Below are 26,602 nucleotides of genomic sequence, written 5' to 3' on the forward strand. Positions count from 1 at the left end.
ACACAAAGAAGTAGACCAAAAGCACCTCAAAAGCTAGACATCATGCCAAGATCCAAAGAAATTCAGGAACAAATGAGAACAGAAGTAATTGAGATCTATCAGTCTGGTAAAGGTTATAAAGCCATTTCTAAAGCTTTGGGATTCCAGCGAACCACAGTGAGAGCCATTATCCACAAATGGCAAAAACATGGAACAGTGGCGAACCTTCCCAGGAGTGGTCGGCCGACCAAAATTACCCCAAGAGCGCAGAGACGACTCATCCGAGAGGTCACAAAAGACCCCAGGACAACGTCTAAAGAACTGCAGGCCTCACTTGCCTCAATTAAGGTCAGTGTTCACGACTCCACCATAAGAAAGAAACTGGGCAAAAACGGCCTGCATGGCAGATTTCCAAGACGCAAACCACTGTTAAGCAAAAGAACATTAGGGCTCGTCTCAATTTTGCTAAGAAACATCTCAATGATTGCCAAGACTTTTGGGGAAAATACCTTGTGGACTGATGAGACAAAAGTTGAACTTTTTGGAAGGCAAATGTCCCGTTACATCTGGCGTAAAAGGAACACAGCATTTCAGAAAAAGAACATCATACCAACAGTAAAATATGGTGGTGGTAGTGTGATGGTCTGGGGTTGTTTTGCTGCTTCAGGACCTGGAAGGCTTGCTGTGATAGATGGAACCATGAATTCTACTGTCTACCAAAAAATCCTGAAGAAGAATGTCCGGCCATCTGTTCGTCAAGTCAAGCTGAAGCGATCTTGGGTGCTGCAACAGGACAATGACCCAAAACACACCAGCAAATCCACCTCTGAATGGCTGAAGAAAAACAAAGACTTTGGAGTGGCCTAGTCAAAGTCCTGACCTGAATCCAATTGAGATGCTATGGCATGACCTTAAAAAGGCAGTTCATGCTAGAAAACCCTCAAATAAAGCTGAATTACAACAATTCTGCAAAGATGAGTGGGCCAAAATTCCTCCAGAGTGCTGTAAAAGACTCATTGCAAGTTATCGCAAACGCTTGATTGCAGTTATTGCTGCTAAGGGTGGCCCAACCAGTTATTAGGTTCAGGGGCAATTACATTTTCACACAGGGCCTTGTAGGTTTGGATTTTTTTTTCTCCCTAAATAATAAAAACCATCATTTAAAAACTGCATTTTGTGTTTACTTGTGTTATATTTGTCTAATGGTTAAATGTGTTTGATGATCAGAAACATTTTGTGTGACAAACATGCAAAAGAATAAGAAATCAGGAAGGGGGCAAATAGTTTTTCACACCACTGTGTATACACAATATATATATATATATATATATAATATACAGTAATCCCTCGCTATATCGTGCTTCGACTTTCACGGCTTCACTCCATCGCGGATTTTAAATGTAAGCATATCTAAATATATATCACGGATTTTTCGCTGGTTCGTGGATTTCTGCGGACAATGCGTCTTTTAATTTATGGTACATGCTTCATCAGTTTGTTTGCCCAGTTGATTTCAGACAAGGGAAGGGATGGCTGAGAAGCTACCCAATCAGAGCACGTATTACATATTAAATAAAACTTCTCAATGATATACGATATGCTTCCCGCGTGCTGCTTCGCACACTTAAAAGCTCCAACAACCCGTACTGATTTTTCATTGTTTGCTTTTCTCTGTGTCTCACTCTCTCTGAGAAATACAGGCAGATACTTGTCCATCATGCAATACCATCAGGGAGACGTATGATTGGCCCCATTATCTGCTCCTGACGGAGGGGCTGTTTGCTTAGAAGATACGGACGCGCCTGTAAAAAAAATGCTGAAAGGCTACCTTCACATTGATCCCTTCTTTGCGCCGCTTTATCTCGGTGCTTGCATAGTTAAAAGCGCACCAGCCCTATTGATTTTTGATTGTTTACTCTCTCTGTGACATTCTCTGCTCCTGACGGCGCACCTTGAAGAGGAAGATATGTTTGCATTCTTTTAATTGTGAGAAAGAACTGTCATCTCTGTCTTGTCATGGAGCACAGTTTAAACTTTTGACTAAAGGGTGATCATGTCTAGAGGGCTCTAAATAATGTTAAAAAAACGTATTTAGAAGGTCTTAAACAGGTTTTCAATGCTCTAACTGCGAAAATATTAGATTTATAAATAAAGAATCCTACTTGGAAATCCATTTATCTGGCTGGAGCGGATCAACCGCTATAAACGAGGGTTTACTGTATAACTTTGCGGAGAATATTTATAAACAGTGTGGGAGAGTTTTTATAAGGGCTTAAAATATATAAAAATAACCATACAAACATATGGTTTCTACTTCGCAGATTTTCACCTATCGCGGGGGGTTCTGGAACGCAACCCCCGCGATCGAGGAGGGATTACTGTGTATATATACTTGGTATACGTCCTGTTTGGACACGCAAAATTTTGCTTGGTATACGACCTTTGTTTGGAATACGACTCGCGTGCTAACCTTGTTTACCTCTCTCGAGACAAAGCCACGACTGCCCACGAGCGTTAGTGCGCCAGTTGCTAGCATTCAGTGAACAACCCGCACTATAACTCTCTGAAGTTTCATGTGTGTGATATAGCGGGTCCACAGCTCCTGTCAAAGTCCAGCTTTAAAATAAATAATCACCGTGCTCGCAGCTTGGTGAGGGGGCGTGGTGGTTAGTGGCTGAAGGTTGTCAGGTCGATTCGCGATGTGAGCGTTTCTCACCAAAGTGCACTTGTGAGGGACCGTCCGCATTCATGATTGTTCCTGGGGTTGCTTATCTTGATAAACAGAAGCGCGAGTCAGCTAGAAGGGGAGTAAAAAGAAAGAAAAGACGGGAGGTTGAGTGAGTGAGAGAGAGAGGGCTGCTTATCTTGATAAACAGAAGCGCGAGTTGGCTTTAAGGGGAGTAAAAAGAAAGAACGGACGAGAGAGAGAGAGAGCGAGAGCACGCATGGATGAAGTGGCTGAAGCAGGCAGTCCGAAGGTCAGCTGCAAATAAGGCGACTCCCCAGTTGGGAAGCAGGCACCGGGCTTCTTGGGTTTTTTTTTTTTATTTAAAGAATGCTTCCTGCTTTTAACTTCGTTGTTTTTAAGAAGACTTTTTTGTATTGTTTTTAACCTCCACGTTTCACTTCTGATTTTATGGATTATTTATTGCAACTTTGGAGACTGCACTTTAATTTGAACACCTTGTTTTGTTAATTGTTTTAATAAAAGCATGTGTATATGTATATATATATATGGCCAAGTCTACCATCAACTTTGGCTTCTCTTCAGGTCAAATGAAGTGGATAAATGGCCTTGTGGGTTTAGACCTCTGCAGCTGCTTATGGTGTCTACAATGGTTTTAAGTACCTGGTCGTGCTGAAAGCAATATCGGCCTTTCCCAAAAGCCTTTGGACAGCAGCTCAAAATATACTCTAGTGTCTCCTTTCAATGACAGAGAGGGTCAAAGCTCTTGTCTCTACCACACCAGTGCAGGTCAGTCCACAAGATCTTTCTCTCCACAATTTGTTTCCATCTGGTTGATATCCTTTTTTAAAACCTTGATAGTAAATTTAGGAGCAATGTTATCAGATTTTAAAATCATGATATCAAATTTCAAACGTTTGATGTTAAATTTAAAAAAAATACTTGATATCAGATTTCAGAAGCTTGATATCATATTTGATCAAACATCGATATCAAAGGTACAACATTTTAAATCAAAATCTAAACTGCAAGCAAGTTGTGTTAGCAAATTTATCAATTTTATATAAACAGATACTGTATCAAAGATATAACATTCAGTTTTCAATTTTAAAAGCTTAATATGAAAGAGCTGATACCAAATTATACAAAGCTGACATCAAATACTAAAAGCCCAATATCAAATTTGTAAGTACTGATGTTGCGTTTAAAACTCATGATATCCACATTTTGAAAGCAGATATCAAATTCAAGGAATTAAATGTTAAAAACAGCTTGCCATACTTGCATCCATTTTTCTTTGTGCTTTTTCTTTCCTTTGTTTGTTGGTCATTCCCACCCTCTTGTTGCCTTCATTATGCCCTGGCATGGGTGGTGAACATTTTGTCATTTTTATATATAGAAAGATTGTGTCATAATAAACTGATGCAAACATTTTAATGCACAGTATACTGTCTTCCGAACTTCCATATTCATATTAAGTACTCAGATTTGATTTTGATTTGATGTACTTTGTTAATCCTCGCGAGGACATTTTCATTTCGCATGACCTTTAGGAGGTCGGAGTGCAGAGTTGGCCATTGTACAGCAATTTTCAGGTTAAGGGTCTTGCTCAAGGACCCAACAGAGGATGATCTCTTCTGGCAGTAACAGGACTTGAACCAGCAACCTTCTAGATACCAGCACAGACCTTTAGCCACAAAGCTACCACTCCGTCTTATGGTAAGGTTAAGAGCCAGAACCTACATCTGCTGCATTGAGCACAAGGCTGGAACTAACCGTGGGCAGCGTGAGTGTGTCCATCACAAGTTAAATTCACATTCATTTCAAAAAGTGCAATTATAAAGGAGCTAATCAGTCTAACTTGTACATTTTTTTAAATCTGGATGTTGCAGAGAAGAATATATATGAAACACATATGCAGATCCATAAAGACAAGGACTGAGCTGGAAGTTTAAACCGATTAGGCAGCAAAGCAACACTGCTGCCTTCCACAAGAATGGGACTGTTAGGTAAGAATTTATTATCCCACTGCCCATTTTATCATTTAACTGTATTAAAGTCTATTTCAGGTTACTGCTGGTTAAATCAGGACCTCCTTAAAAGTCACTTCACTGACATCCTGGTGAGTAAAATAGCACTTCCGTGCCATTTTTCACTGAATTCTTTTGAAATCACAGAAAGCCATTTGTTAAGACTGCAAATACATGCAATCACTTCTCTTTTATGTGGAAAAAGTCTGTGTGAGCACCTTTTATAATTTTATAAACTATATTTTTAAAAGCTTTCATAATTAAAATCCTTAAGCCTAATCTTGATTTGTCATGTTCTTTGCCATTTGGTTTCAAATCCAAAATAGAAAATTTTTTTTGGAGTTTCATTTGGCCATTATTATTTATTATTATCATTTATTATAATGTATTATTATTATTTTTTACAGGATATATATAGGCATGCATTCACTACATGTAACTCCAGCATCAATAATAAGGCTGAAAAAGATCTTCAGTTTGCAGACTCATTTACATTTATTGTCAAATAGTTAAGACAGTTATTTCTATTTCTATTTGAGTTACTTTTATTGTTTTCAGTTTTCAGTCATGTGTATGTTTAAAACAAACATCTAAATGTACTTTCCAGTGATTCACCAGTAGATTCATCTTTTTCTCTTCCTCGGTATCCAATTATTAAACTGCATTGAATTAAGATGCTATGTGACAATCACTCATATACAGTATATACCAGGGGTCTCCAACATGTCGCTCGCCAAAGGGTTAATGAATCCTACATAAATTTGAAAACTTGATTGGTCAAATTAGGGGTATGCGATCTTTCCAAAAAATCACAATCCATGATTTGAATTGCAATCTATCTTTTCACTTAAGAGAATATCCAGACTCAAACTCATCAAGGCCTAAGTAACACTTTATTTTAAATATCAAACAAAGTTGAATTCAATTGTTGTCTCGTTCGCTAGCTAAGCAGAGTAAAGGAACACACCCTGAAGCTGACAAGTGAGTGAGGAAGGCGCCTCTCCTCGGTCCACTGTGTGTCTCTCTGATTCGCGCAAATAAATCAGTACTGCAAGCAAACTATGATACATAGTGAAATGAGAGAAGTTGCAAAATCAACTGGAATGTTCAAGCAAATTATAGAAAAAAACCCCATCTAAATCCGTTAAGTAGTTCTCTCATGAAAAGCGGACAGATATACATACAGACAGAGAGACATTGGATTTTATATATTGTATATTAGTAAACCTTCAGAATGTGCAGTTAAAGTCTCAACAGCATTCTCAGGATTTCTGGAGCGTAGTAGATCCAAATAACTATAAGAATCTTCACCACGCAGCTCTGAAAATGTCTGCTTTCTTTGGGTCTCCATCCTTCTGAGAGTCAGCCTTTTCTGACATGAATGTCATGAAATCAAAGTTCAGAACAAGACTGATAGATGAACATTTAAATGACTCCATAAGAGTGTTTCTAAGTGGCTACACTCCACCATACACCTGCCTCTCTTGTTGACTCCATGCAGTGGCTGTCATCTGACTAACAAAAAACACATCACACATGCAAGTGGACATGTGAATACTCTTGTGAAGTGAAACAGTGGCATGGAACAAAATGACAAATGAATAAGTCATATCTGTGCATTTGGAATTGCATTGTTTTGTTTTCACAGCATTCAAGCTTTAATTCAATTGTATGAGTACACTAGATAATACATGCAGACATACAAAATGCACTTGCAGGTGAAGTAAATATTTTTTTTGATGTTTTAATACAAAATGTGAGTTGTGGACACCATTCAGGCAAAACAAGCTTATTCAGTTTGTTTGGGTTGAAATAAGCTAGGAGAATAAACGTTAGAAAACATGAGTAGCTCTTGGCCATTTTCATTTTGTAAAAGTAGCTCTAAGGGGAAAAAAGGTTGGAGACCTCTGGTATATACTATGAGATGGAAGGACTAAGGTACACACTGATGACCGTTCAGTCACATAAGTGGTGTGCTTATTTAAATTAATGGGAACACCATCCACCAAAAAGCCTAACATGTATCCTGCTCTACTTTCCTGTTGATATGCGTCACAGGAAAAGTCAATAAGCATGAACTGTGCCTCGCATTATTTCCCTGACAACTTAAATACTTCCAGTGCCTTCATACTGTTCAGTGTCACCAAAACTAAGAGAAGTTGCTAATATCTACATGGGGTGCCTCTTCATCCTGCTGCCCAGCCAGAAGGGCTTGCCAACAGTGTCTGCCCCACACTGTGGAGAGTTGGACCCCAGCTGCTAATGTACAGAGTATTCAGCAAGTACTGTAAGTGTTGAGACCTTTTGTCTTTCTGCACACTTTATTATGTTATAGACTTAATTGTAAATGGGTAAATTTTACAGTTTTGCACACCACTCAATATCCCATTATGTCAAAGGGAAAACATGTTTTCAGAAAGGTTTACAAATTTATTAAAATCAAATATTGAAATCTCTCATTTATACCATTTTGAGACCCATTGCTGTGGCACTTAAAATTGTGCTCAGGTGCCTCCTGTTTGCCTTAATTCTGCTTTGAGATGCATCTCAAACTTGATTGGAGTCCACCTGTGGCAAACTGAATTGATTAGACGTTGTTTAGAAAGGCACACGCCTGCGTATAGAGGGTCCCACAATTCACACTGCATGTCAGGACAAAAACCAAGCCATGAAGTCCAAGCAACTCCCTCTAGACATCTGCCATAAAACTGTGGTGAAGCATGGACCCAGGAAAGAGTATATAACATTTCTAAAAGTGACTGTCCCGAGGAACGCAGTGACCTCAATACAGTGGGATGCCAAAGTTTGGGCAACCTTGTTAATAGTCATTATTTTCCTGTATAAATTGTTGGTTGTTACGATAAAAAATGTCAGTTAAATATATCATATAGGAGACACACACAGTGATATTTGAGAAGTGAAATGAAGTTTATTGGATTTACAGAAAGTGTGCAATAATTGTTCAAACAAAATCAGGCAGGTGCATAAATTTGGGCACCGTTGTCATTTTATTGATTCCAAAACTTTTAGAACTAATTATTGGAACTCAAATTGGCTTGGTAAGCTCAGTGACCCCTGACTTACAGACACAGGTGAATCCTATAATGAGAAAGAGTATTTAAGGGGGTCAATTGTAAGTTTCCCTCCTCCTTTAATTTTCTCTGAAGAGTAGCAACATGGGGGTCACAAAACAACTCTCAAATGACCTGAAGACAAAGATTGTTCACCATCATGGTTTAGGGGAAGGATACAGAAAGCTGTCCCAGAGATTTAAGCTGTCTGTTTCCACAGTTAGGAACATATTGAGGAAATGGAAGACCACAGGCTCAGTTCAAGTTAAGGCTCGAAGTGGCAGACCAAGAAAGATTTCGGATAGACAGAAGCGACGAATGGTGAGAACAGTCAGAGTCAACCCACAGACCAGCACCAAAGACCTACAACATCATCTTGCAGCAGATGGAGTCACTGTGCATCGTTCAACCATTCGGCGCACTTTACACAAGGAGATGCTGTATGCAAGAGTGATGCAGAGGAAGCCTTTTCTCAGCCCACAGCACAAACAGAGCCGCTTGAGGTATGCTCAAGCACATTTGGACAAGCCAGCTTCATTTTGGAATAAGGTGCTGTGGACTGATGAAACTAAAATTGAGTTATTTGGGCATAACAAGGGGCGTTATGCATGGAGGAAAAAGAACACAGCATTCCAAGAAAAACACCTGCTACCTACAGTAAAATATGGTGGTGGTTCCATCATGCTGTGGGGCTGTGTGGCCAGTGCAGGGACTGGGAATCTTGTCAAAGTTGAGGGATGCATGGATTCCACTCAGTATCAGCAGATTCTGGAGACCAATGTCCAGGAATCAGTGACAAAGCTGAAGCTGCGCCGGGGCTGGCTCTTTCAACAAGACAAGGACCCGAAACACTGCTCAAAATCCACTAAGGCATTCATGCAGAGGAACAAGTACAACGTTCTGGAATGGCCATCTCAGTCCCCAGACCTGAATATAATTGAAAATCTGTGGTGTGAGTTAAAGAGAGCTGTCCATGCTCGGAAGCCATCAAACCTGAATGAACTAGAGATGTTTTGTAAAGAGGAATGGTCCAAAATACCTTCAACCACAATCCAGACTCTCATTGGAACCTACAGGAAGCGTTTAGAGGCTGTAATTTCTGCAAAAGGTGGATCTACTAAATATTGATTTCATTTCTTTTTTGTGGTGCCCAAATTTATGCACTTGCCTGATTTTGTTTGAACAATTATTGCACACTTTCTGTAAATCCAATAAACTTCATTTCACTTCTCAAATATCACTGTGTGTGTCTCCTATATGATATATTTAACTGATATTTTTTATCGTAACAACCAACGATTTATACAGGAAAATAATGAATATTAACAAGGTTGCCCAAACTTTGGCATCCCACTGTAATTGTGAAATGAAAGACATTTGAAGTTACCAGGACTCTTGCTAGAGTTGGCCATCCAGTCAAACTGAATAACCAGGCAAGAATGGCCTTTGTCAGGGAGGAGGCCAAGAACTCAATGGTAACTTTAACGGTGCCTCACCAGTCCATTGCTGAGATAGATGAACCAGTCGGAAAGGCGACCATTTCGGCAGCACTCCATCAATCAGGCATCTACACAGAAGTCAGTCTTGACTAAAAGGCATATGACAGCCTACTTGGACTGAAAAAGATTCTCTGGTCTATTGAGACAAAAACTGAGCTCTTTTGGCAGAACTACACGCATTATATCTGGCAGAGAAATATGCAGTGCTCATCACCTGCCTAATACTATCCCTGTGGTTGAAGTATGGTGGTGGCAGCATCCTGCTATGGAGGTGCTTCTCAGTGGCAGAGAGAATGGATGGGAAAATGAATGCAGTCAAGTACAGAGAGGTCCTTGAAGAAAACTTGTTCCAGAATTCAGATGATCTAAGACTGGGACAACGGTTCAAATTTTAGCACAACAATGACCACAGGCATACTGCCAAGACAATGCTGGAGTGGCTTTGGGACAAGCAACTGATGGTCCTTGAGTTGCCCAGACTTAAACCATATTGAACATCTGAGCAGAGACCTAAAATGGCTATTTACTGATGCGTCCAATCCAATCTAATGGAGCTTGAGAGGATCTGCTAGGAAAAATGGCATAAACTGCCCAAGTCCAGGTATGCAAAGCTTGTAGTGACTTGCCCAAGAAAACTTAAAGCTGTCATTGAAGTGAAGGGGCTTACACAAAATAATGCTTTTAAGAGACTAAATATGTATGTTATTAAGGGATTTCAGTTTTGGATGTTTGAAAACACATTTTCAGAATGGTTTTTGTTAGTTTGTCTTTATGACTTATTAAATGTGTAGATTGCAAGTCAAAATGAAACCTACAACAAAATAAAGTGGGCAGAAAGTGAAAGGGTCTGAATACTTTATGAATCTACTGCATATGTAATGTTAGCTTGATTTTAAGATAAAGGGTGAGATTCTCCTTTATTAACATTTTTGTTCATCTTACATAACACCTTTACTGTAATATCAAAATGTAAAATGCCTTTCTTAGACCTGCTTAATCCAAGTTATGGCCGAGAAAGGCCAGGGGCTCTCCTAGCAGCACTGAGTGCAAAGGCAGGAACTGACCTTGTTCTGCGAATTGGCCTATTGCAGAGTCTTCTAACAAACGCACACATGCCATCAGATTACACAGTTAAACTAAATTACATATCTTGGGGGAAGTTAAAACAATTTCTCAACAAAATAAAAATTATTGTAGGTCTTTACAGGAGAAAAACCAAAATATATTAATTTTATATGATAGACTTTCCACAATATTCCTCTGACCTGACTCTGTGACGCGTGTTGTGAAAGGCAACTAAAGGAGACTAGCATCCGGCTGTAAAACTGTCTGCTCCAATACTTTCTGTGAACAGGGCAACCAGCCAACGTGGGTGAATCTGTAAAATGACTTCTAATGTGGCAGAGAGTGAGACACTGCACAACAATGCAACAAAAAGTATTAAGGCTTAACCCAACAAAGATGCCAGCCTCCTGATCCTTGAGTGCCATAACGGCACCAGGTGTTTATCCCAAACATTCCATTTACTAGAACCCAGTACTTGTTATATGAAAATATATCATGTATTTATTTGTTTTTTAATGAATTTTATTGGTTTTAGGTTATCAGTAGAATTAAAGTACAGTATTATGAATTGATAAACTATTTGCAATTACAATTTTGATATTTTGTGTAGAAGTCACTTTCAGTTCTGTGTTCATCACCAAAGAAATTAATAAACACAATGTAATCAAATAGAGCTGAAAATAAGTACTCTCTAAATATATAAATGTAAAAGTGATGGCCCGAGGTGGTGCAAGGATTACGTGTTTATTTTAGAAAGAGTATTTGCTAAAGAAAGTATTAATGAGGGGCTGTCAAATACTGCAACACTTTAGGTATTTCACATAGTGCGAGTAGTACTAGGGTGTTGTACCATCTTAGCCATTATGGATGTAGTGAGAAGTCAAGCAAAATGACACCTTTTATTGGCTAACTAAAAAGATTACAATATGCAAGCTTTCAAGGCGTCTTGCCTGAAGAAGGGGCCCGAGTTGCCTCGAAAGCTTGCATATCGTAATCTGTTTAGTTAGCCAATAAAAGGTGTCGCTTTTCTTGACATCTCGCTACATCGTGCGAATTTAATTGTCTCATTTTTTAAATAATAAAAGGCATTTTTTTCTCTGTGTATTACAGAAGGTTTATTAAGAATCATTCAATTGATTGTGACGAGAATAGTACTGTGAAATCTGTTCTAAGATGGTGTTGCATGCACGGTCATTCCCTGTAGTTTTATTAGAGGATGGGGCGCTCAGTGTGTAAAAGCTGCTGCTGTTCAGTCAAGTTAGAAGAGAAGGCATAAATGAAACGTGTCTGATGGAAGAAGGCTCTTAACAATATCTTACAAAGGTAAGGTCCAGTCCCTGTGCGTGTTAAATATTTATCTAGATTAATTCAGTTCTTGTGGATCTTTAGCAAGAATTAATTCTAATTTTTTTAAATTCCTGAAAAAAATTAGATAGAAGTAGGGCCGACAATGTAAATAAGCATTCTATCTGTTCTTGCTTTTCTTGTCATTTGAAAATGTTACTGTAAGGTACTGTTTCTAGAGCAGTTATTTAATTTGATGATTTTCTCTTTCTTTCATTCTGTCATGTTAAATTTTTACTAAAAAGTTTTTCTTTTTTTTAAAAAAATCAACAAAGCATACTGTGGACCAGAGTGAATAATAACCTCCTAGTCATTAGCTTGTTTTCTTTATTTTTTTTCTACTAAGTTTATTACTTTATGACAGACGCTGGTCCTGAGTTACCTAGATAACTGATGACTGCCTTTTCACTTTAACGTCTTTGATAAGAGAGAAAAAAAACATTTTAAACAAGGTAGTGAGCTACAATGAAAAAAAAAAAGTTGATGACTAAGTCCCTGTGATAGCAGTGGCGTAGCTCAAGTTTGTGACACTCAGGGCGGTGCTTCAGTTTGCCGCCCTCCAACATATCTGAATATGTTAACCTATTTAAATCGAAAATTAAAATGATGTATAGAGAAAAATGAAGATAAATTTTGCATAGATTTATTCATATATAGAAAAACAGCAATGATTTTTCACAATAATTATTTATTAGCATCAAATGGACAAGAATATAGTAGATGCTCTGATAAGCCTTGTTCTAATTAGTAGTTTAATATAATTACGCTGCAAAAACCAGAACCAGTGTAGTGTACAAGTGATAGGTGGGGATGTTTTCTGTGCAGAACAAGAACGTATTCGGATTGATAACGATACAAAATTATAAATTGTAAATTTATTGGAGTAATGTTTGTGTATTTTTGTTATTGCCTCATAAATTTCAACTGCTGTGTCTGATGCCATCACAGAACAGTCTGAAAATTATTTTTGAAGCATTTGTGGATAAAAATCAGAGAATTGTTACTTTTTTCATTCATGAGTGATACTTTTCCCAAACCCTGCTGCTTTCACACGAATTGTACTGAGCCTTTTGGCAAATAATGCCGCCTCCAAAAATGTGCTGCCTGGGGTGGACCGCCCCCTCCGCCCGCCCCTAGCTACGCCACTGTGTAATAGACAGGGGTCTGTTCCTGCCCTTTGCTTCCTGGGTTAGACCCCAACTTCTCCACACCCCTCTGGATAAGTGGGTTTAGAAAATGGATGAATGGATTATTGATTTCATTCACCTACAACTATGTGAAATTTGTATTAATCCCTTTCCTCGGGTTTTGTTTCATTTAATATGCTAAAAAAAATTAGAGAAGAAAATAAACCCATTACTCTGTAATATAGCTGTTATGGTCTGAGGGTTGTTGGCACACCAACAAGTCAAAAACTGGAAGGTGCTGACTTCATAGAGTATGTTTATTTTAAACAAAGAACTTGACACAAAAAGACATCCTGATTTTTTTTTTAGAAGCACAAAATCTATTTAATGTTTCTTTCTTTGATAGATCTAAATGTGTGTGTACCAAATTTTGTGAACTTTTTTGGAAAATAAATATGGGGGTTAGGTTTACAAAGTTTCAACTTTAGACTAAATAGTTGGACTATGTTCAAAATCTGATCTGCTCTTAAGACTTCCATGTTGTCTACAAAATTTGATTAGAATTTGTCAGTTCTTTCTTGAGTTACAGTACCCACAATATTTTTCACGCAGCAGCACAAACATTAGAATGATCTAGGCAAGAACAGGTTATTCTGCCCAATTTAAATCACCATCCTATCCACTTTAAGAGCGAGAGAGATGAGGAGCATGCACTGATATCGTGTTGACGCACCCACCACACAATGAACCACCTGGATTGTGAATTCTACTAAAATAATGTCGTCTACTTTGGAAAGTCCCAAAAATCCTGCTATCTACCACATGACTTGGTAACTAATTCTAGGTGTGTGTAGTTCTCTTTGTAAAGAAAAACTTTAACAAGTTTCCAACTGTGTCCCTGTGTTCTTACTCGTCTTAAAATAACAGTCTCAATCCACTGTACTAATTCTCTTCATAATTTTAAACACTTCATACAATCCTTCTCATTTTTTTGCTTAAACTAAAAGGGTTCAGCCCTTTTAATCTTACCTCCTAATCCATTCCCTGTACCCCTGGAATCAGCCTAGTTGCTCTTCTCTGGACCTTTTTTAGTTCTGTCCTTTTTGCAACCTGGGGACCAAAAATGCACACAAAACTCCAGATGAGGCCTCACCATTGTGTTATAAAGCTTGAGCATCACCTCCTTGGACTTGTACTGTACACATTGTGCTATATAACCTAACATTCTGTTAGCCTTCTTAATAGTTTCTGAACACTGTCTGGCAGTTGATGGTGTCAAGTCCACTACGACTCCTAAATCCTTCTCCGAAGGTGCACTTTTGATTTTTTAGACCTCCCATTGTGTATTCAAACCTAACCACCTACATGTAAAACATTACTTTTACTTGCAGCAGATTAAATTGAATTCATATCTGGCAAAGCCTGTATGCTGCCTACATCCCTCTGTAATAATTCAACGGATTCCGGATTATTTACCAATCCACCCAGCTCGGTATCCTCTTATATTCCTATCCAAACCATATCTCTCTATTATAAAAACAAATCTTGGAAGACTTGAAAGATGATGATACATGATTTTCTCAGAGACACTTTAACATCCCACGAGAGAAGGGAGTGAGACAAAAGGACAGCTACAAGCTTTTAAATGATCAACGCACAGTACGACAAGCAGAACACGCAGCTCAGCAGCAGCAGTAGCAAGCCAGCAGCTGATCTTTAGCATGTGTTCAGCCCCTTTGTGAGCAAGCGAAGCGAGCAGGGGGCAAAGCCCCCAATCGCAGCAGCTTTAGCATTGCCCACGTGAGACACCACTCAACATCAAAAAATTCCTCGAATGCAGAGGCACATCGTTCCAAAAATTCTTAATACACATTTTTAGGATATTAATCTGTTTTTCTGTTAAAACCCAGAGTGTTTTTTGTTCTTTTTTTATGAAAATGATACTTCCTCCTCATGTAAAGTAAAATCAAAAATCGATAAGTATTGTCATTATTGGTAATACCTTGCACACCATTGACAGTTGCTCCTTGCCTTGCACCATATGCTGCTGGGTTTGGAACTGTTTATGCAACTTTCAGTTGGAATAAACACATTTGGAAATGAGCTGATAGTTATTGATAATGAATAGATGAATGAATCTCTATTTAGAATTTAAGAAACTTGCAGAGAGGTAGTTGATTTAAGGCATCGAGATGGTAGTAGGGACTGACCTCGGATGAAGAATCTGCTTTGATAGGAAATTTGCAGCCTTTGTGATCCTCCAATAGTAGATATTAAACCTCCATTCTGTGAGGTTGACTATCCATAAAAAAAAAAGTAATGCCAGATATATTTTAAACACATACAAGGTAACTTTTGTTTAGAGTGAAGTGTGTGTGTGTGTGTGTGTGTGTGTATGTATATACAGTATACAGTGTAGGGGGTCAATAACATTAAATAGAAGAACCATTTGTATTTGTTTGTGCAGTTAACAAAGCAGCAACAAAGATAATAAAAAAACACCTTACCTGGGCACGTCTGAGGATAATCAAAGCAGCAGTCACCTGTTTGCCGGCAAGTCTCGTCACAGAAACAAATCCCATAAGCCCCGTCCATTCTCCAGTCGGTGCTTGTGCAGGTGAAATCCCTGCCTTTGCAACATTTACCAGCGCATCCTCCATCTAGGGGAGCCATCTGGCTCAGCAGAAAAGCCATCAAGATAAAACAGGCACACTTTGCACTGGCCATAATTAAAGAAGTTTTATGAGTAGCTGAATGCAAAGTGCTAATTCAGTTTTTTCCCAGAAAGCAACTGTTCTTCTCAGAAATGTATGATGAAGAAAACTCTAAAGAATTTTTTTCTATTTTTATATTGCGTGTTTCATTGCAGCCTGTAGTTATCCCACTTATCAAAACTTTGTGAGCAAAAATTCCCCACAACACTGCCTCTTTATGGAAATGCAAAACATGTTCACATAATACTCTGGGTAAAGAATAGCACCATTCTTTTCTGAAGTGAAACAAGCACTGTAAGTCAAGATGATTTTCTTGGGGTGGTGACTTTCTGGATCCCCCTCTTGTTGTTTGAAAATGCGCTGAGTAAGTAAGCCCGGTGCTTTCCCCCCTAACCCTCCTTTGCTTTCTCTCAGTCTCTTGTCTGACTGTTTTATGCTGGCACATCAGTGGAGTCAGATCAGAGAGATGTGCCCGCTCTGCTTTTACAACAAGCTCTTACAGTGCAGAGAGGAATGTAAGCATTTGGCGAGACTCCAGAATAAAGAGCTGGAGTTATGTAGCTCAAATCCACTCTCGTTGTACCACTTTAATTAATAAAGATCACTCTAAACTGGAATAATACAGGTACTGGTGGCACACATTTGAGATAGCAAAGCTTTGTCCTGCATGCCTTGCTTGTTTGGCTATTTTCTTATTAAAATTTACACTAAAAACATAGGAAGCACTTGTCTACAATGAGAGAACAGTTATTGTACGAATTCTTGTACCAATTAAGTAAAACTTCAACAGTATGAATGATCTCTCTGGAACAGCATCTAGTGCTTCAGCTAAAAATACAGTGTTAGACTTAATGACATTTTTATTATTAAAGTTTTTCTTGTGCCTCACAATACAGAATACAGCAGAATACATACATAGCTACAGCGGTAATGACCGGTGCTCAACCTGCCACAAACATCTGTCCCTTTGCTAACCTCTCACATAATGTGCTGACTCATTTCATTTAAGGGGTCTACTTAAAAGCTGAGATTATTTTACTATTAAACAAGCTATTACAATATATTACAGCTCAGACTCTTATATCACTGTCGGCAAGCAAGTGATTTGTAAGTGACTGAAAGTGTGCCTCTCAAAAGGATTACAGAGTGGCATAGTCATTAGCACTGCTTCCTCATGGCGCAGGGACCTAAATTAGATTTCTGGCCCAATCCCCATCACCACGGAGGTGGCATGTTGAGCCCATGTTTATGCTGGTTTTATCCTGATTTTGTAGTTTCCTCATGAGCACTGTGTCTACAGAGGAAAGAGAGTATTGCAAGGATGTGGGTTGTACATGTGAAAGGAGTATGGCCAAGGCAGGGCATTAGGGCCAACCAGAAGCAAGACAACATAGGATATGTTAAATATCAATCATCAAGTAAAATATTAATATTGGATTTGTGGGTTTTAAATTGGAGATCAGTTCTTGTACACTTGCAAACAGGAGCACACGAGAAGAATCGTCAGTTTCTCTTGTCATTATACACATGGTTGAGTTCACTCAAACATTAACAAACATTAATACTCAACTCAATACAGACCAAAGTATGCTTTAATAAATATGCAAGACCAATGCAGGCAGCATAAGGTTGGGGTACCTCCACTACAAAATATAGACTGAAATACCTCTTAATCTTTAATAGTTTATGGAGGTTTCCTGTTTTTAGATTATGTTTAGTGAAGATTAAAAGTTGCTATGGATTGGCTTATAGAGTCAAACAATTTGTTGGACTGTTAGTTTTTCTTTTCTTCTTGGCAAGAGCATAGAATTTCCTCCAGATGCATTGACTCTGATTTTTTTCTTTGGAAGTTTCAATATCATCTATTATTATCTTAAGTTTGACCTGATTAGACATAAAATTAAATCATTGATTTTAAAGCCAAATTAGGAAAGAACTTTGTAAGCAATATAGTTAAGGACAACTTGTACTGTGTGTGTTTTTAATAATGGAAAGGCATGCCTCTGGAAAAAGTCTAGAAAAAACCACAACATTGAGTTACCAAAAACCTAACCACCTACATGTAAAACATTACATAACTGAAGTTAATAATAATAATTCTTTGCATTTATATAGCGCTTTTCTCACTACTCAAAGCTCTCAGCAATTGCAGGTTAAGGCCTTGCTCAAGGGCCCAACAGATGTGTGTGCGCCTAAACCAACTAGCTCCTAATGCGGAAGAAGAAACTCACAAGGATGTGCCAAAAATAACTACAAAGAAGTGTAAAGAAAAATTCCAAAACACAAGATGCAAAAGCACAAACAAAATGAAGTATCTTGAAGTCCTGCACTTCTCGCATCACATGACTATCTCCATTTTTCCTATTGCTTGAGCCGTTCTGCTGAGGATGTTTTGTCATCTACTCTTCATCGGGCCCTGTCCCATTTGGATAAAAGAGACAATAGGTGAACTGACTTTAAAGAAAGTGAAAATATGTTATGCTGATTGAAAATAAATCTTTCATGTGTCGTGTAAATTTTCCAAAATATTTCCTGAATTAAAGCTGAAAGTCTGCACTTCAACTGCGTCTGAGTTGTTTCATTTAAAATTCATTATGGTTATGTACAGAACCAAAATTAGAAAAATTGTCTCTGTTCAGATATTTATGGACCTAACTGTAGGTGAGATTACAGTTGCTCTGTTTTAAAAATAACTGCAATGTTTAAACATAGCAGTGACAGAAACATCGCAGTTATTTTTATTAATAACTGAAAACTGTAATAATTCAAAATAAGTTCACAGAATCATAACACCTGGAAAGCCAATTCACTTGGTATACTTAAATAGCAGACTGAAAGTTACAGATGTTCAGTGGTGAAGCACAAAGATAATGTGCAAACATCTTTACCATGTAAAAATCCTTCTGCAGGCCAACATGTTTGATGTACTAAAGACTTAAAAGAAGGCATTGGCTCCATTTTAGGTGATGTTCCCATAGATTCTTCTTGTACGCTTCTGTAAATTGTACTATTAGCTTTTGTAATAATGTTTCTCAGCTGTAGCCTTCATGCCCAGTGATGTGTAAGGTTTCTGAAATCTAAAGAGATTGTGGCTGCACATCACATTATTTGTGACTGCCATGTTCCCTCCTTTTCTAGTCCTTTTACACACTAGGATTTATCATACTCTCTGCGACAGAACTTACTGATCTACCAAATTCCAAATATTCTCCTTAGATTACAACAAGTTAATACTCATATGCTTTTCAATATTGCGCAAATGTAAACAGTTACATTCCCACCTAACATCAGAACGTGAAAACTGTCAGACGCTAATCTGCAGAGATAAAGAGTGGCATTCAATTTTCCAGTGTAAACATCTTAGTCTAACCCATATGAGTTTATTAAATTACATTCCTGATAGTGACATGCAGAGTCAATTTAAGTGCCATTCCTTTAGGATTCACTCCTAACAGTACTTTTGAGCCCCTGCAGCTGTTGGATCAGAGATAAATAACAACTGATGAACAGTAAAATTTATGATGATCACACTTGTTTATACATTTTGTATTACACATGTAAAATATAGTTTCTCCTGCTTAAGTGAAGAAATATAATCTACAAGTTTCAATTAATGAAACAAGTGTATTTCAGCCTAAAAATTACTTAGTCCAATTCTTCCCTGATCTGTTTTAATAGATATTTTATTCATGATTGTTCTTTCACCTTAAAAATTAAGGTAAAGCCCTGGTTTTTTAGACCTAGACGCAGTCTCTATATTTTTCTATGAAGGTTTTCAAAGTGCAAAGATGTCCTCACAATATTGTTGTGGGGTATGGACATATTATCTTGACAGCCATTATCCCCAACAATAAAAGAGAGTCTGTAAAATGGCAAGCTTATCAACACTTCAGATTTTTATAGAAAAGCTAGACTCCATCATTTTGATATTTTTAAATGGCAACTGTGTACAGGTTTCTAAAGCACCAGCTCATGGACACACAGTGATAATAATAGAGATTTCTACCTCTGCTGCTTCCCAGCCGTGGGTTTGGCTTGTTACCAAGTAGGCTGCTTCTCACTAGACACCATTTCACATTTCAATTTGAGTCATAAAGTCTCTCTGAGCCTCCTTATTCTATAGATCCTTAAGATTCCAGTTAAGGCCCTACAAACCTCATTGGCTGTTCTTGTGTAATATTTGACCAGTCCATCTGTACTCCATTTCCCTGATCTCAATATCTGTGGAGCATTAATGACTACTATAAAGATACAATTCAGAGATCCAGTTTTCTGGTTTTCAAATGTGAAGTATATTCTGCAGGTACCTGTTTTCTAAATACGTAATGTTTCCTCATTATCATTGTAGACACCACCTATACACTCACCTAAAGGGTTATTAGGAACACCATACTAATATGGTGTTTGACCCCCTTTCGCCTTCAGAACTGCCTTAATTCTATGTGGCATTGATTCAACAAGGTGCTGAAAGCATTCTTTAGAAATGTTGGCCCATATTGATCGGATAGCATCTTGCAGTTGATGGAGATTTGTGGGATGCACATCCAGGGCACGAAGCTCCCGTTCCACCACATCCCAAAGATGCTCTATTGGGTTGAGATCTGGTGACTGTGGGGGCCATTTTAGTACAGTGAACTCATTGTCATGTTCAAGAAACCAATTTGAAATGATTCGAGCTTTGTGACATGGTGCATTATCCTGCTGGAAGTAGCCATCAGAGGATGGGTACATGGTGGTCATGAACGGATGGACATGGTCAGAAACAATGCTCAGGTAGCCCGTGGCATTTAAACGATGTCCAATTGGCACTAAGGGGCCTAAAGTGTGCCAAGAAAACATCCCCCACACCATTACACCAGCCTGCACAGTGGTAACAAGGCATGATGGATCCATGTTCTCATTCTGTTTACGCCAAATTCTGACTCTACCATTTGAATGTCTCAACAGAAATCGAGACTCATCAGACCAGGCAACATTTTTCCAGTCTTTAACTGTCCAATTTTGGTGAGCTTGTGCAAATTGTAGCCTCATTTTCCTATTTGTAGTGGAGATGAGTGGTACCCGGTGGGGTCTTCTGCTGTTGTAGCCCATCCGCCTCAAGGTTGTGCGTGTTGTGGCTTCACAAATGCTTTGCTGCATACCTCGGTTGTAACGAGTGGTTATTTCAGTCAAAGTTGCTCTTCTGTCAGCTTGAATCAGTCGGCCCATTCTCCTCTGACCTCTAGCATCAACAAGGCATTTTCGCCCACAGGACTGCTGCATACTGGATGTGTTTCCCTTTTCACACCATTCTTTGTAAACTCTAGAAATGGTTGTGCGTGAAAATCCCAGTAACTGAGCAGATTGTGAAATACTCAGACCGGCCCGTTTGGCACCAACAACCATGCCACGCTCAAAATTGCTTAAATCACCTTTCTTTCCCATTCTGACATTCAGTTTGGAGTTCAGGAGATTGTCTTGACCAGGACCACACCCCTAAATACATTGAAGCAACTGCCATGTGATTGGTTGATTAGATAATTGCATTAATGAGAAATTGAACAGGTGTTCCTAATAGTCCTTTAGGTGAGTGTAGTTCACATCCATACAGGACTACTGAAAAGACATTAAAGTTGAAGATCTGAATAATAATTCCTAAATTAAGATTATCAGAGCACAATTTATTCTTCAGGATTGCAAAAGAGCACCTATCTTTGACAAACCATACAGTAACATCCAAGGTAGGTGAACGCAACTACTGTATATCTGCAATTAGTTGGTCTGCAGCAGTGAAATTGACATTGTGTTCAATATTTATCTTCATCTTAATTTTCATTCTTGTCAATTTGACATGAGAATTATGATCATTGAGCTTGTCCTTCATATTATTGTACCTTCTAGAGAGCAGCATGATACCATCTGCATAATCCAGATGGATGGGATGTCATATAATGGCCACCTGTTCAATATCTGCCTGTCTGTACTATGCATGTATAACAATCAGAAAAAGTTAACAGAATGTAGTTTTGTCTCACTTCAGCAGTGATCTAAATTGGCCCGATAAACCTCAATCTTGCAGGACCTGACATAGGACTGATAACATAGTATACGTTAATTAGGTTGCACGTTTTCTCTAGGCCCTCTTCACCATTTTCACTGGAATGTTTTACAGATGTTTTCATGTTGCAGGTGGTCAAATTCTTTCTTAAAATCATGCATAACCATGGAAAAAAGACTTCCAGAATTCACTGATTTGCTTGATAATTATTTCAAGCATTGTAGTATGATTTATGGAAGAGCCACCAGCATTAAAACCAGTCTGTTGACAACAGATGGGGGTATCTGTCTTCTTATGAAACCGAGGAAGACCTTACAGAAGGTTTTTAAATTAACATACAAGTGGATAACGCCTCGAAATTCTTGAACCATCTCCTGAGCTGCACTGCACGGTCAGCAATAAACCATCCAGTTTCATCCATGAGTGGCATTTTGGATAGGTGTTAATTAATAACCCTCAATGGTGAGATGTTCTCCCCACCTCCATATGTCAAGTCTACGTATTCAGTCCTTCAATTTCTCCAGCTCAGACCATTCGTGCTGTACTTATACTTTTTATTTCTTGGTTCTGGCATTGACAGTTGAAGACTTTGCTTCTGTCTGCCTGTACAGTTTGCTGCAGGTCTCCACAAAGATGCAGTTCTTTCAGCATAACCAGGATAATGTTTCTAGTAGTAGAAGTAATAAATGCATTATTAATGCTGTTCAGTTTATGATCAATTGTCACTGTGAAGAGTGGTCTGTGGTGTTTATTGTTTAATGTTAATTGTAAATAAGCACTGTCACACACGTGCGAGTAGGAGACAACTAAAGGGCCTGAATAATGATAATTATACATTCGACAAGGGGGCAGCGAGGTCTTTCTCAATCCCTTGCAGACCATTCTCGGGAAATCCCACAGGGTTCCAATGCCTCCGATGATATCTTTTTCCGGTCCCGCCTATGATGACGTCACTTCCAGTTCCGGCTCCGATGACATAATTTCCTACACTGGCCTTTAACGCTGACATCTTGTCTCCATACCAGCAGTTCAGTTGTGGACTCCAATCTGTAAAGATCTGTGCAATATATTAACCTTTTGCAGGCAGGACATAATGTACGGCTGGCTGCCCCAAACCTTTCTTTGATGTCTTTTTGTGATTATTGCGAGTGTAAAGTGCTTGCTCTAATCAGGCATGCGTGAGTGCACAAATGCACGTGCGAGTGCATGTGTCAGCCAGGTACCTCATTAGTTCCTTAGAGGAAGCAGCACATGCTGGCACAGTAGACAGGAGGAGGGAAGAGATAAAAACGGGGAGAGAAAATGGAAACAGTGTGAGGAGAGAGCAGCATCGGGTGGTTTTGATGAGATGGGCCTAACAGCTAGTTGGGGAAAAGTTCACATTCTCTCAGGCCAGTCAATATTTATATCTCCTAATAGTATGTGAAATTGCTTTCGGGGATCTTGTTAATAACAACATATAAATTCCTATAAAATGTGTAGTTTTCATTCATAACTTTGGTACTATAGGTGTAGAACATTGAATTGTAATAACATTTTTCACACGTGCCCTAAACCTACCTGTTACAATTTGATTCTAAATATGGTTTCCATATAATTAAAGCTACCCACTTGTGAGAACTTAGCAAGAATTCACCACTGTGCTTTTTCTACTACTGAATCTGAGTAAAGTAGGACTTCTCCGGCTGGTATCATGTGTTTAAGGCACTCAGCTCCCCTATCCATTTGTATCTAATTCTTAATGCCAAAGATCATAGCCAACTTTCTGATTCAGTCTCTTTCTCTAATGGTTTCAGTATAAGTATAATTTTGGGAGACAGTTTTTCAGCCGCCTATGGTCCCTAGTCTGATGATGGAACTCTGACCTACATCTCGTGGTACCATTCCTTGCCTGGCCCATTAGTAAAGACATGTAAAGCTTGGATGTCCCTCTGAGAAGTTTCTAGCAGAACTCTTTAGATCCTTTGAGCACACAAGACTTTTCACCATGAGAAGGTGAAAATAAATACAATTGGGTTTTGCTACTGTGTCTATACTTTTTGCACAATAATCTCATTGTATTCCAAGCGATTTTTGTTCTCCTGTCACCATTATTCCAACATAATTTGTATTTCTTTTTTCAGCCAGACTGGATGAAAAAATACACTCTGTCCTCAGCCACAATCTTCAGCTTCTCATGGAAGGCTAAAGTCTTTTTTGTTCCGAGTATCCAAAGTCAGGCTGTTTGGTCTCCCCCCAGTGGGCTGTGTCTGTTATACCATTTGCTTCATTTTTAGATCTGTTTTTTAAGCTGTTTTTGTTTATTGCTTTGTGTTTATAATACCCGTTAGGGTTTTACTGGAACAGACAAGTGACCATGTCAGGCATATGAAACATGCTCCTGGTGGTCAACTCACAGTTTCTTTTTCAGGCTGGTGTTCGGTTGTGTTACATTTTCAAACTCTTTTCTTTCATTAAGTCTACCTGTCTCTGCTTAAATTAAGATGGTTTAGCATCATGTTTGCACTTGCATAAAATTCTATTCATTTATTTTTCTTTATATCTGCCTGTTGTTCATAACAATTTGGAGCACATGTGCATTACATTGTTAGAATCTTCAGGTGATGCATTCCTTCATGGAATAAGAAATGTCTTAGAGAGCAGGAAAGTTCATTGATGAGGAGACGATGAAGTCCGAGAGATTTAGAAAGATGCTATAAAGACTTCTCAATGAAGTGTTATCTCTGGGTATGAGGAGTGAACGTATTTCAACTATATCCGTATTTATGATAAAGTGTTAGAATAATAAGAATATACATATGAATACGATTGACAAAAATACTACTTTATGCAGAATATGTTTACTGTACTTTATTTAATACATTTAAGCCAGTTAGCTGTTTTATGTTTTCTGCCACCCATTTCCTGGGAAATATGCTATTGAGTTAATACTAAAGTTGCATTATATTTGGTAAAAACTTATTTTTAATTAATGTTCTTAACTGCTACTAAAATACAATAATCAGCAGTACTTCAGGAGTCAAATAAATATGTTTTGAGCAATGTTTTGTGCATAGTTTGAATTGTTGAGGTATGAGCAGAATGTTTTTAATGAGTTTACATTGGTGTTACAGGCAGCTGAATGGCTGCTCATCTATTGTTAATGTGATTCTTCTAAGGCACTACAGAGTGTACACGTGTGGGCTTGCGACTCTGTCTGGCATTGCAAATTTCTGGATGGACACGTGGGAGATGTTCTGTTCATGTATACACCCATTGGTTTAGACCTGAATTATTCCAGGAATTTCTTGTCTTTGTAGCAGTTAAAAATTGTAGGCTATATGATTCATTTAAGGAAAAGCTTTTTCTAAATGCAGTGGATAGGGCACCTGGGTGCAGCATCTCTTACTGATGTTTATTTTTTAACAGAACTTTTTGAGTTACTTCTGTAAAAGGTGTTGTTTACATATACTTCAAGTTATTTTCATATGTTAGGCATATTCTAGTTGATTCTGACTTTATATTAAGACTTAACATTTGTAGCCCACTCAAAAACACAAAGGATATCCTGATAATTTCTTTTAGTGCTATACAGTAAAAATTATTTTAAAACCCATCCATTACTAAAACAGAATAATCCACTTCAGGGACACTGGTATACATAGCCTGTCCTGCAGCATCAGCTGTGTGGTAGGAATGTAATACAGACTGGCATTACAAATTTTGCTACGCTTTGGCACAAAAGACTTTGCTAAAAGTACTTTTGCACTTGTATTTCGAGCAGTTTTTTTGTTCACGGGGCCTCCTTGGAATGCAGCTTCTGGGTGTTATCTGATAAAATGATCAATCACAAAGTGATAGCCAGAGATGTATCCTTGATGCACCTTCTTAAGGACCCTAACTCAATGATGGACAACATAGATGGACAAAACTTTGCACCAATCATAAATCAAAAAGTGTGGTTTATGTGCACCAAGAGACCAATGGCAAAACATCTCCCACTTACCTTAAAAACGATTACCAGCACTAGATTTAAACCCTTTCTACATGCTCACTACTCTTATCCTAGCTGTAATATCTGCTTGTAGCAGGGACCCTGTTGCCTTGGGTGTGGCTGTAACAAAGGCTGAACTAATCCCCTTTACTTCAAAGGTCAACCTGGTGCTGAACTGAGGAAGTGGAAGACTTATCTACATTGGAGTTAGACAAAGGTGCCATTAGTCCAAACCTTGCTAAGGAAAAGCAAGTGTATGAGCAAGAGTGAAACTGTATATAAGCCCATACTTGCCTTGCTAAAGATGGAACTTGACTGATCACCAACTGCCCAGCAGATGTAAACCTCAGTAGCAGAAATACACATTCTGCGTTTAAAACCACAAGCCGCAAACTGCAGTACTGCTTGCAACCAGAAAGTACAACCAAGGTGAAGTAGTTGAAGGGCTGCTGAATAAAAGAGAAAAGTGAACTGAAGATCTTTCCATGGGTGCCATAGAAAGCAAATCAGGAATGGAACAAAGGATTGTCTCCATCTAACCATAAGTACGCCTGTTTTGATTCAGAGAGCTACTGACTGTAACTTAATACTCCGGATAAAGCCAGCTGATGTACTATTGTATTGGTATCACTGTGTGGAAGATCAATGAACCACGTTAATTATCAAATATGAGAGCTTTATTACAGTAGGATTCAACTCCTAACAAAGATAAGATTTGAATAACCTTCTGTGCTTTGAGTTATCATATTTAAAGATTCTACATCCTCACCATTATACAGTACTTGATTTTGCTGCCCAGTTAGCTCTGTAAAAACAATAAACAAAAAATACAGTAGACAAATGATCCAAAAAATTTTTTAGGTTTGTTAATTAGAGAACTGATTAATTAAATCTTATGAAACGTTTGCAAAAATTCTGTCTCAACTACGTAATACAGTGCCTTGTGTTCTTTTGACCATGAAACGGCTCACAGTTTACAGCTACATATCCCAGAATTAAAAACAGGACATTGCCTGCCTCCTTAGTAAAAACATTTATCCTATGTGTGTCATTTTCTATTGAAAGAACGACATTCTA

General features: G+C 38.3%; 1 protein-coding gene across 1 annotated transcript in view; it reads right to left on the reverse strand.

Moving 5' to 3' along the window:
- LOC120529973 (somatomedin-B and thrombospondin type-1 domain-containing protein) overlaps positions 1-15,896 on the reverse strand; it is a 34,979-nt gene extending 19,083 nt beyond the window's left edge. Inside the window, exon 1 of the mRNA XM_039754171.1 lies at positions 15,309-15,896. Coding sequence (XP_039610105.1) covers positions 15,309-15,528 — 220 coding nt within the window. The 5' untranslated portion in view covers positions 15,529-15,896. The remainder of the gene's footprint in view (positions 1-15,308) is intronic.
- Between the last annotated feature and the right edge of the window lie 10,706 nt (positions 15,897-26,602).

Source organism: Polypterus senegalus, chromosome 5, assembly GCF_016835505.1.
Source record: "Polypterus senegalus isolate Bchr_013 chromosome 5, ASM1683550v1, whole genome shotgun sequence".
In the NCBI taxonomy this organism is placed as follows: Eukaryota; Metazoa; Chordata; class Cladistia; order Polypteriformes; family Polypteridae; genus Polypterus; species Polypterus senegalus.